This window comes from Triticum dicoccoides, chromosome 2B (genome assembly GCF_002162155.2).
Source record: "Triticum dicoccoides isolate Atlit2015 ecotype Zavitan chromosome 2B, WEW_v2.0, whole genome shotgun sequence".
In the NCBI taxonomy this organism is placed as follows: Eukaryota; Viridiplantae; Streptophyta; class Magnoliopsida; order Poales; family Poaceae; genus Triticum; species Triticum dicoccoides.
In genome coordinates, this window is record NC_041383.1 from 266413689 (window position 1) to 266424906 (window position 11218).

At 47.6% G+C, this 11218-nt stretch overlaps 1 protein-coding gene and 1 long non-coding RNA gene across 7 annotated transcripts in view; one reads left to right on the forward strand and one right to left on the reverse strand.

Moving 5' to 3' along the window:
* Window positions 1–1793: 1793 nt before the first annotated feature.
* Window positions 1794–6714, reverse strand: LOC119363460 (glutamate receptor 3.4-like). Of its 2 annotated transcripts, XM_037628819.1 has the most exons (7): window positions 6558–6714; window positions 5922–6456; window positions 3747–5089; window positions 3369–3646; window positions 3246–3277; window positions 2755–3161; window positions 1794–2644 (listed from the first exon to the last, which is right to left on the reverse strand). In XM_037628819.1, the coding sequence occupies exons 2-7, from the start codon at window positions 6199–6201 to the stop codon at window positions 2204–2206; spliced, it is 2781 nt and encodes a 926-aa protein (XP_037484716.1). In that variant the 5' UTR covers window positions 6202–6456; window positions 6558–6714; the 3' UTR covers window positions 1794–2203. The 2 variants fall into 2 exon arrangements, with proteins under 2 accessions (XP_037484716.1, XP_037484717.1); XM_037628820.1 differs by lacking the exon at window positions 6558–6714 and having other exon boundaries at window positions 3747–5081; window positions 5922–6038.
* A 3031-nt stretch (window positions 6715–9745) lies between these two features.
* LOC119363462 overlaps window positions 9746–11218 on the forward strand; it is a 6134-nt gene continuing 4661 nt past the window's right edge. For 2 of the 5 annotated variants that reach the window (XR_005173991.1, XR_005173989.1), the window contains exons 1-2: window positions 9746–10228; window positions 10310–11203. This is a non-coding gene — a long non-coding RNA (uncharacterized LOC119363462). The remainder of the gene's footprint in view (window positions 10229–10309; window positions 11204–11218) is intronic. The other 3 variants (XR_005173988.1, XR_005173990.1, XR_005173987.1) reach the window with 3 other exon arrangements.

The following is an 11218-nucleotide window of genomic DNA, read 5'->3' on the forward strand; positions in this document are numbered from 1 at the left end:
TTTCCTCCATGCGAAGGTATGTGACCGCCTTCGCGTACGTCGGCGTGATGAGGGAGAGGTTGGCAGCGGACTGGCCAAGGTCGGGGTGGAGGCCGCGGAGGAGGTTGGTGAGGAGGACTGAGTCATCGATGGTCATGCCGACATCGCGTAGCTCATCGGCGAGAACCTTCAGCCGCGTGCAGTACTCGTCGATCGAAAGATCGTTTTGCTGCATAGTGAAGAACTCCCCTTGAAGAAAGACGCGGCGCTGCAGTTGATTGTCGAGGAAGAGATCACACAGGCGCGTCCACATAGCATACGCGGACGGATCGCGGGCGTTCACCATGTTGAAGAGGCTGCCGGAGATGGTGAGGAAGAGCCACTTGACGATGCAGGCGTCCACAGCGAGCCACTCGTCGTCGTCCTTCATGTCGCGGATGTCAACACTCCCGTCAACATGCTCGATGAGACGGTAAGAGAGGAACAACAGCGCGAAGTACGTGCGCCATGCGTTGTAGGACAGCGAGTCGAGGTCGAGGATGACAGGTACGTGGTCCTTGATGTGAATCTCGTTGAGGCGATCGGAGGTGAACATGGCACCGGAAAAGGAACTGGCGTCGGATGCGTCAGCCTTGGCCATGGAGACGGCGGGTGGTTAGGGTTTTGGGTGGTGGTGAGAGGAGGAGGGAGCGGTGGCTGCGATGGGTGTGGGGAAGATGGCGACGGCGGCTACAGAGGGAAGAGAGTAGCGGCGGCGGCCCTTAGGGTTTCGGGAGAGGGGTAGTGGGGGCAGGGGGAAGAAGAGAAGCGGCGACGGCGGCGGCTACGGGAGAGGTGGCGGCGGCGGCGGCTTGAGGTGTGGGAAGGAGGAGGCGGCGGCGGTGGCTACGGGAGGAGTAGCGACGACGGCGGCAGTAGGGTTTAGGAGTTGGCGCGGCGGCGACTAGGGGTAGGCGCGGCGGCTTAGGGGTGCGGAAGCGACAGAAGATCGCGGTACAACTTATACCATGTGGAGAGGATATTTGGTGCAACTCATTATATTCCATGGAGTAGGTTACATTATATACACAGGATGTCTTGCGTGAGAAGGTAACTAATCCTACCATATCTCTAGGAGTTAGCTATACAAGGCTAGAGAAGATAAGACTAGAGATACAAGATATGTCACGTTCAACACCCTTCAATCAACAAGTGGTTGGTTGATGTCTACTCCTTTTCTGGAAGAGGAGAGGGTGATTTGTTGATGTACTAATGTTACCTGAATCTAGTTGCAGTTGCAGTTAGGAGCAGATTAGGCAATCAAACTTAACCGGGACCAGCAATCAAATCAAAACAAGCTAAAAGATATCCCGGGAGACGCGGCCATGCTACCTTCCTATCGTAATCCAAGTTTAAGTCCGGATTAGTTTGTCAGACAGTCGCATGGAGAATTGGCTGCATGCATCTACGAGATGCAGAGGCGGGGATCATCCTTCTTTTATAAAAAAACAGTCGCATGGAGAATCGGCAAGTAAAATTCCTTTCCTTCATTGCCTTGCAGCAAGCAAGGGAGAGCTGGACAGGTCCGCTGTTGTAATCAGAGAGAGATTTCCTTTTGAGCAATGTTAAAATTGCTCTTTTTGAGACGTGAATTCTGTAGGCACAGAGGAGAATGTTCATTAAGCTCGATGTGGATTCGAGTCTGCTGGGATGTAAAAGATTTCGCACTTAAGCGAAATAGTAGAGATGCATATGTTACTCTTTCATCACAGCACAGCTCAGTAGCGAAAGGAAATGCGCAACTAGAGTACCAGGCACACACCACACCAAACAAGGATTCAGACTCCTCGGCTTATTCAGAACATGCTTCAGATTGATTGTAGCTACAATAACTTGGAACACAAGAGGTTACTTCTAATTTCAAAAAGAAAAGCGCACTCTGACAGAAAAAAATTGTAGCTACAATCTGGAGAGCTTACTTCAGATTGTGGTATGTACCAGGTACATACCACAACCGAATGCTGCTACTTCTCCCATCGACAAGTTGGTAACATGTTTCAGAGAAAATACTCTTCTACTTCAGCTGCTCTGGACGCTGCAAGGTTTCCATAGCCAGAGCAAATGGAACACAAGAAAGCCGCGTCGTCGGTTCATCGCCACCCGTGGTTTCGGAATCTGCCACTTCAATTGCAGCAGGACCGCACTTTGTTCTGACTATGTTAGTCATGCAGCAGGGATGTAAGTTTTACAGCGGCAGTGTAGATGGTTCTTCTGTAATGCCGATTCTTGCCTGCTGAGAGCCATTAGGCTTTTTCTTGAGAGCATTCTTCACCTCCTCCTCCCTCTTGTCAACAAAAGAGATTAGCGATTTGATGCTGGTTAGCCTTGCTGGCCGGTTCACGATCGCCGCTTCAAGCTCAACCTGGTTATTATACTTGCTGTACTGAAACAATATTCGCCAGAAGAAAATCAGGAGAGCAATGACACATGCAAGGCCACACACGACAAAGAGGCCCCAGAAGCTTGATAGGCTCAAGGAGTTTGAGCTCATCCCACTATCATCTGACTCACATCCTTTCATCCCACTTAACCATTCATCATGGATCCTTTGGAGGTCGCCGTTCTCTGATAGTGTCAGGATTGCTGTCGACAAGTCGTCCGCAAGAGGGGAATCTCTTGGAAAGGCCTGCAGCAGAATACAGTACAACAATAAGATATTTAGGAGAGAAAAACAACAGTCATTTCACCTTTTTTTTTGAATTGAATGAGTTATCTGATCAAAATTAATTAACTTACAAATCCCCATCCGCTTTTTGTGAAAACCTGACCAACCGTCTTGAATTTACAGTATTTTGACAGGAAGATCTCAACGTATGGTAGCTCATCGATTATTGCTGCAACACCACCATTTCCTGACCCTAGCTCTAGTGCTCTTGCATAATCAGATGGGCTGTTTAGTGGCACCAGACGGGAATCGGCGATATTGAGCTCCTCCACAAGATAATTTCTGGCAAACGATCCAACTTGATAACCAATTGCACTTGAACTAGAGATCAAGCTATCAAGACCTTTTACCCCTGATGATAGCTCTTGGACTGTGAGAAGTGATGTCAAGCTTGCTGTGTAGCTTGAGTTAATAATGAGCACAACAAAGAGCCACACAAGGAGCACAAATCTGCCAAGTGCGCTAGAAGTGTTCTCTCCTGTGTAAACCAACAAAAAATGTGGATATAAGAGTGAACCAAAAGAGTCTTTAATATCTTGACAAGTTTGATCTCAGAACTTACTGTGTGCGAAAAACATGGTTGAAAAGCTAAACCTGAAAGGTGCAGAGCAGACATCATATATCAGATAACAAAAAAGCTTGCACTCTCTGAAAAACAGAAATGTTATGCAATACATATACTAACCAGCATACTGTCATAATTTGTTGCCTTGGGGTTCCGCGGAACTCAGTATTAGTGCGGTGTTCCAGGATCCAAACAACTGTACCCACAAAGAGGAAGAGCAAACCTAGAACACACCACATCTGAAAGGTGAATGGTTTCAGAAAAGCCCAAGCGTTTGATTCAGTCTCCCTTGCTGGAGCTACAATAATGAGACCTGATTCTGTATATGGCTGGGTAAAATCAACAAGTCTTGTTCTATTTGTCACAATAGAGATGTCCCCTATGGCAGCATCAAAGTACTGAGTGGTACCAAAAAAGAAGAACAAAATGAATAAAATCCAGTATAACAAAAATGGTACAATAGTTTTTCAGACTCAATGATATGGAGATGTTACTCACATTTTCGGACACCTTCTGTACAAGGTCACTGTAGCTCGGATTTTTCAGTCCATCTCCAAATAAAACAAAAGTGCATCCCACGGGGTAAGGCAACAAGCTTATTGCAGATTTGAAAACATCAACTGAAAACCCCTTCACCCCATCAGGCCCATCATCTTGCATCACAAACTCATTGTAGCTTGTACGCAGAGGCACTCCAATCCTTAGAAGCTTCCCATGGTACGGAAACACCCAACCACGGGGTTTCTCAGCAGTCTGACCAGGCCAGATAACATCATGGAGCTGTATATCATTGGTTGTAGAGTTCAGTGGTACTGAGTGCAAGTTTTCTGGAGCAGCAACTGAGAGGCCAGAAAAATTTGACCAATACCCAATGGTTCTGAAACCTGTACCACCGATATTCAGGATGTCATAAGCTGGATGGATCAAATTCCTGTCCAAAGTAAATTGTACTTGGCCTGAAACCCCTGTGAAATTTGCCTGCAACACTTTCTCCAGTAATTTATCTCCATTGTTGAGAACTCTGAGAGAATCTAACTGAAGGCTACTTCCTTTTATAGCTTGCAAATTTTGGTTTACAGAAAAAGATATTGCATTCCCTGCACTCAGGAACTGCTCAACTGCATGAGCAACTAACCATACGGAGTCATAAGCATGTGCAGTGTAAGAACTGAAGCTCGAACGGTTTTCTTTCCTAGTCAGATTGTTCAGTTTGGGCAGCAAGGACTGCTGAATGCCAGAGTCAGCAACATGTTGCCGAAGCGTAATAACCCCCTGAGTGTTTTCTGTCGCATCAGAATCAACATGCCCAGATGAATCTATCACTGAAGAAAGCCAGTCTGTTGCTATCCATACATAGCCGCTACTCATCATCCCTAAAGATTTTGCGGCAGAGAAAACTGTCATCCCAGAGTCAGGGTTCACATGGACAACATAGACGCGGGACTCCATTTCATTCACTTGCATCAGCATATCCTGGATTGCAGTCCTTCCAGCACCAGGTGGCAATTTTGCTTTGTAGGCTATCTTGGACATCTTTTTTGCAAGGGCATCACCTAGTGCTGTGATGCCGCCTCTACCATAGTCATCATCAACATAGATGGCGATGACCTCTCTCCATTGATATTGACTGATGATACTAGCTACAGCAGACATTTGGTAGTAATCACTTTGTGTAGCCCTCACAAAGTAAGGGTATTCAAGGGAAGAAAGGGTAGGATCGGAGGCTGCGAAAGAGATAAGTGGGACTTGGAGTTTGTTAACGGCATGAGAAATGATATGAGCAATTGCGGATGATTGTGGACCTAATACAGCGATGACATCCTTGGCCAGAAGCTGCAATGCTGCACATGTAGCATTGTTATCAAACTCTTCCAAGATTTGAGTGAGAGATAAATAAATTATATGTTCACTTATAAGATAGCAAGTATAAGAAAACTAAGGAAAGTTACAATTAGAAAAGGCGATCTACTTCTAGTTCGCATAAGAAAAAAAATACTCAGTAGGACTCAAATCTGCAGTTGCCATGATATCACGGAACTACCTTACATAGCTTTGCAACTTTCCAAGCGAAATTTTCTCTGTACCTGAATTTGATTATGGTGTTGGCTACCAAGATTGAGTTAAAAAGAAGTGCAAAAGAAATACAGCACGTGCAAGGAAAGAAAACCAAGCAATCAGTTAAAGGAGAATGATGTTTAATTCAGGAAATGATGATTGCATGGCAAGCAGATTAAAATGGCAAATTGCTAATTACCATACGACCAGGCTCAAATATCTTCACCATCTGCTACTCATGTCTAGTTACTAAGCGCAGTTAGAAACCTAACTTGTATATCTAGCAGTTCTGTTTGGGTTCGGTTTTGGCTTTATTTTGCTTGCTTCTCTACATAAGTTATGTTTCAGTTTTGGTCGCAGCGAGGCACTTTGCACCTTCTTGGCGGTTTATTCTAATACAAAAAGCATTTTTGTGTGTACCTGAAGAAAAAAATGTGTATACTGTACTAAACTAATATACCGATAATATTCATCAACTTATATCTCATGTCTAGTTATTAGCAGAGTTAAAAACTAACTTGCATAGCATTATTCGTTGATACTAAACTAACTTGCAGATATAGAATGCAGAAAGATTTCTGGAAAAGAAAAACTGATGAAAAATAAAGATGTATGAACCTTCAATAGTTCCAACAAAGCCACTGCAATTGGTGTCCTGCATAAGAAGACTCAGTTTTGTCCCGGGGAGTACGGTTGGATCAGCATTGACATCCGCAACAGCGAGCTCGATAGCCGGCTTCACTGCCCTCCCGATGACCGAATCAAATGTGAAGAGCGCACCGATGCGCACCTCAGCCGGCCTCGGGACGCCGTTGGTGCCATTCTGGCTGTCTGCTATGGCACCACCGGCAATAATGCAGACACAGAGCAGTATGGCAGCAAGGTGAGCAGAGCCCATCTGCCCGAAGCAAGAAAGCACAAGTGGCTTCTTGACCTCCAGAACCAGAAGCTAACACGGACACTTTGTTCTCGATCTAGACGACCTCTGTTTCCACCCAACAGAAGGAATTTAGAGGCCGAGATCGCACCGAGGAACCAGGAGAACAAGCAGAAGAGGAACGCAAGCGATGGGAATGAGTTCCTGCTCTGCCCGTGGCCGCCTACCAGCTGTTCGACGAAATGCTCAGCAGGACGAAATGGCGGCGCAGCTCACCTGCAACCGCAAAGAGGAACGGACCGCGCCATCAGTCGGTTGTCCAACGAGCTAATCGACTTGCTTGCTTGAAGAAAAGACTAGGATTATCGGGCGCTTACCGGCGGAAGCCAAAGAGCTCAGCCGAGAACACCACGGAACCTCGCTTGGTTTCTTGGCCTTGCTGATGATCCCGGGTGGCCGAGGAGGTTTTGGGGGGATATTTGTAGCCCTCTTCCTGGCAAATGAAATGCCTGCCGAGGCCAGGCAGTGGCTGGCACTGTGACGGCGACCGCGGGTGCGAGACGATCGTGGCCTCGTGGGGCATCATAAAGCGGCTTTCTTTGCTGCCCTCGGCAATTGGATTCCTTTCAGCGATAAAGAGAAATGCGAGACACCCGGAAGCTTTTGTGTCGCGGACGTCAGGCTCAGCAAAATTCAGTTTGGACAATCTGACACCGGGTAATATCTTGCTAGGAATATTGTTAAGGGCATGTACAATGCATAGCCTTAAGATGATGCCTCGCATGCCATGTAGGATCGGATATGACGTAAAGTAGATTCGGATAGGGAAGCGGGATCCTCTCCAGGAGGCGGGTGCTTGAAGAGAAAAAGTGTGGTCCGGTGACAAAAGCTGAAAAGGTTGGAGTAAAAAGTAGAGATGCATGTGTACTAGAATCTTTATTTTCTATTTCTTAATGAGGCCCCATACAGATGCAGTGCGCCTCTTGGTCTATGAGTTGTACGCACTCATTTCATACATGGTCTATGCTGCATCGAACGAAGACCTAATCGATATTCATGGCGGTGTGTATGCGGTTGGAGCGGTTGGCTTGAGAGGTTTTTACCCAACATAGATGACAACCTACCCTTTGAAACGGCCCATCACCTGCTTTAACAAAGGCATTGCATCGTTTTTACATGACTCCAACGTTGTTGATATATCAGTCTTTTTATTTATCTTTTGTCAGACTGTTAGTGTTTGGATGTGTGCATCGTACTTATGCAGAGGTCAGAGTGTTGCTCACCATATTTTGTATCCCCTTCAATGCTTGATGTTATATTTTGAGGTAACAAAAACGCTCTTTATTGAAAAACAACGTACTGCACAAAACACTAATTAAGCCCTTTTCTTCTAACCTACGATCGATATCATCCTCCGATCCGTCAATGCTCATCCAAGGAAGGCCAATGACATAGGAAAGCCAATGAACCATTATTCTCGCCACCGGCGCTGCCCTAAACTTCACTGGCGACGAAGAACTAAAAAGCCTCTACATGACACGAACCAGACACACATATCTGATGTGCCCCCACCCTTCCACACTGTAGTGGCCGACGGAGGGTAGCGGGACCCACAATTTGGCACCAACAGGTCGAGGGGAAGTGCCACCGCCTCCGGGCCGCCTTCTGCTCTCAAAACCCTAGTACTCCTTTTCTTTTCTTCCCGACCTCGAAATACAAAAAAGTTAACTCTATTTATTTCCTTGCTCCATGCCACTTTGCCCGATTTGGGTCATGGCGCCGCGACCATGGTGCAGTTCTCCACCTGGAGTTGGTGCAAATATTGTAGTGTGGCGTGGCCCTGACTGTGCGGCTGGAGGAAGATGGCTCAGGGTTGCGGGCTCTCGGCCGCACAGGAGTTGGAAGATGTGTCGTCTGCTCTAGTTCGTGCGAGTAGTTGGTGGATCGCGTCGTTTTAGCTACGATGTCGAGGAGTTGTGGCGATGGCAAAGTGATCCAACTTGGCGGTGTTGCCCCAATCCGGTGGGCGGGGGTGGAGGTGTGCGATGTTACAAATGAAAGTCCTACCCGTCTTCGGTCGATGTCAGCAGGGACAGCACCCGTGGGTTTTGATCCCCTTCTTGGAGGCGTCATCGAGGTGTGTTGGCATCTGTCGCCCCCTCGCATTTGAGTTTGGCTGTTATCACCGGGCGAGCCTAGGTTTAGTTTCTGAATCGGTGATGGCGGCATCCTCGATGTCGTTCCTCTGTGGGGAGCATCATGTACGGAGACACGGCTTGAAGGTCATGTGTTGCGCTCCTTTTTTGTGCTCGTTGTCGTTCCAGGTTGATCTTCAACGGTGCTATGTAGGTCGTAGTTGATGCATCCAAGACGATGCCTTCCTTTAGACCAGCCAATCCCGCCACCTACTTGACGATGTGTTGTCTTCCGAGGCGATGTTGTTGGTCGAGACACGGCTTTGTCTTTCGGTTTAGGGTAGACCCTTGTGTTGTGGTGGCTTGTCTCCAGGCATGCCCCGGTGTGGAGTCTGTACTATATTCGTTATTCGCAGTAATAAGGGTAGTCTTTCATAACTTGTTTCTGCCTTCTATAAGAATATGGTACAGGTAGGCGAACTTTTGAAAAGAGAAAAAAAACCTAGTTAGCACAATCCGGTGCATGAGATATTATAGCAACATTGGTGATGCGCACGGTCTATTTCGTTTGCTGTCACCACATACCAGAGTTTAGTTAATGCAACCTTTCGATTTGTTAGGCTGGCGTCTACTCCCTTGCCAAGCTTAATGATGTGTCACACGATCTTATGCATTATGGGCGCGCTCATCCGCCAAATTTTAAGGCTGTTTGAAACCTGAGTTTACCTCAATCATGCAAAAAGGATGTGCCAAGCATTGTCACACTAGTACCAGTAGCATTCGGTCATGTCATCGTCTCATCAATCACGTGCCATTCGCCATTCTTTCATGTCTTCCTTTTGCAACATGTGATAAAGGCCCCTTACTTAGAGTAGTAGCAATGTACAGGTAGTGCATGTGGATGAATCCCTCGGCTGGCCGGCTTCGTGCCATCCCAGGACGCGGGGGAACAGGTTGAGCAAGCACGTAAGTTTTTTTCTTTATTTGTGCTCAACAATTTGGCTGGAGTCGAAGAATGTTTGTTTATGTTCCACCTGATATATATATGCAGAAGAATCTGATCTGATACAAGCTGCTCTCAGTGAGAGAGACCAGTACGTACGTACATCCCTGTTGCAATCGTGTCTCCGTTTTTTACCCGAAACTGTGAGAATTTCTTCTTACAATAATTTTTACAAATTTTTCAAAGTTTAAGCATCTACTCCCTCCGTTCCAAAATAGATGACTCAACTTTATACTAACTTTAATACAAAGTTGGGTCATCTATTTTGGAACGGAGGGAGTAACTTATAAAGGATGAAGGGGTAGGTAGTCACAACGAAGGCATCGAGCGCACGGTACGACGCGAGGGAAAAAGGCCCACCGCACCGTGCCCGCGCGTGGGGTTGCAGCGCACCACGCGAAGGAAAAAACCACCGCGCTCGACGTGCAGGCCCCGCACCCGTCCGCTTTCTCCTCCAGCGAATCGAGCGGGCAGCGAGCGACAGCAAAAGGAACGCTCCCCACGCGCATGAACCCTAGCCGCCGCTCTCCTCTCCCATGACCCGCAACCACCACCGCTCCTCTCTCCTCTGCCTCGACTCCCAACCATCCAACCCAAACTCCGGCGGCCTCCTATCCCTCCAGCGCCGCCGCTCCAGCCACACCTTCCTTCCTCTCCAAAGGAAGGGAAGGGAAGTGAAGGGGAGGGGAGGCCCCAGATCGAGCGGAGCGACGCCCAGATCCGCAGCGGCACCGGCACCAGCGCGCCGTCGTCCACCTGGTCCTCGAGGAAGGCCATGGATGGGGGCAGAACCCTAGCCCCACACCCATCCATCACGGCGGTGGCCTTCTCTCGGTGGGGTGGGGAGCGAAGTTTTCTGATGTGGTGGCCCTCGACGCCTGCGACGGGCTGCAGCACCTTGGCTTCAAAGGTACACACGCCCTCCATCCTCCTCCCCTCCCCTCCCCTCTTCTTCTTCTGGATGACCCCTGCGGTTGGGTGGTTTTTGCAGGTAGGCCATCACAATGGAAACAGAAGGATGAGCACCATGGCGGGCGTGCAGGTGCAGGCCATCGCCATCGCCAAGTCCCCTAGATTGACAAGCGGACGGCCGGATCCAAGACCAAGCACCCCGGTGGGCTTCCTGCTCAGGCTCCTCAACGCCACGACGGCTGCGGGATCCACGACCATGGCTGCACGAGCGCCCAGATGCAGGGCGGTTCCGAACCCAAAGCGCAGTTTGCAGGCAGTACGAGGGCAGTTCATGAATATACTTGTGCGCTTTTACTCTCAGGCAAATCACTAATCATTCAAAAGGCTTATTAGTGTTGATTTTGGAAAGTTATTGGGATACACAAGAACTAGCAATACCACATAAAAAAGAGTGTGGAATTGGACATTTTTAAATCTGGATAGTTGTTGTAGTGCCTGATTATGCCAACAAGAAGAAAAAAATAGCAGAATAATTGTTTGTAGGGATACTTAGATCTTTCTGCTATCATGGTTATCAAAATAGGATTTTTTTTAACGTACACTATATAGTACAAAAGGTTGTTTATCATATACTGCAAATCATTAGTTTTACGCCAGTCTATTACATCAGTCTTATCTTGATTGATAGGAATTCAACATATTGAACCTTCAAGATGGCTTGAAATGGGCCTGGACAATGTTTTGTTGACCAGCAAGGTTATGTTTCCTCTGATTGGCTTGCTTGATTAGGTCTTTGTACATATTCCATGAACTCCTGCGTTTGTGCCGTCAGGTTGGCTGTCTATAATTTTTGGGGTTCGCCTGACATACGGTCGTCATCGCCTTGCCGTGGCTCCACCAAGCGATCTTTCCTCGCCAATGCAGTCAGCTGGGCGATACTGATGGATTGATTTGAATTTGGATGATTCTATTGGTTAGAAGGATGCCC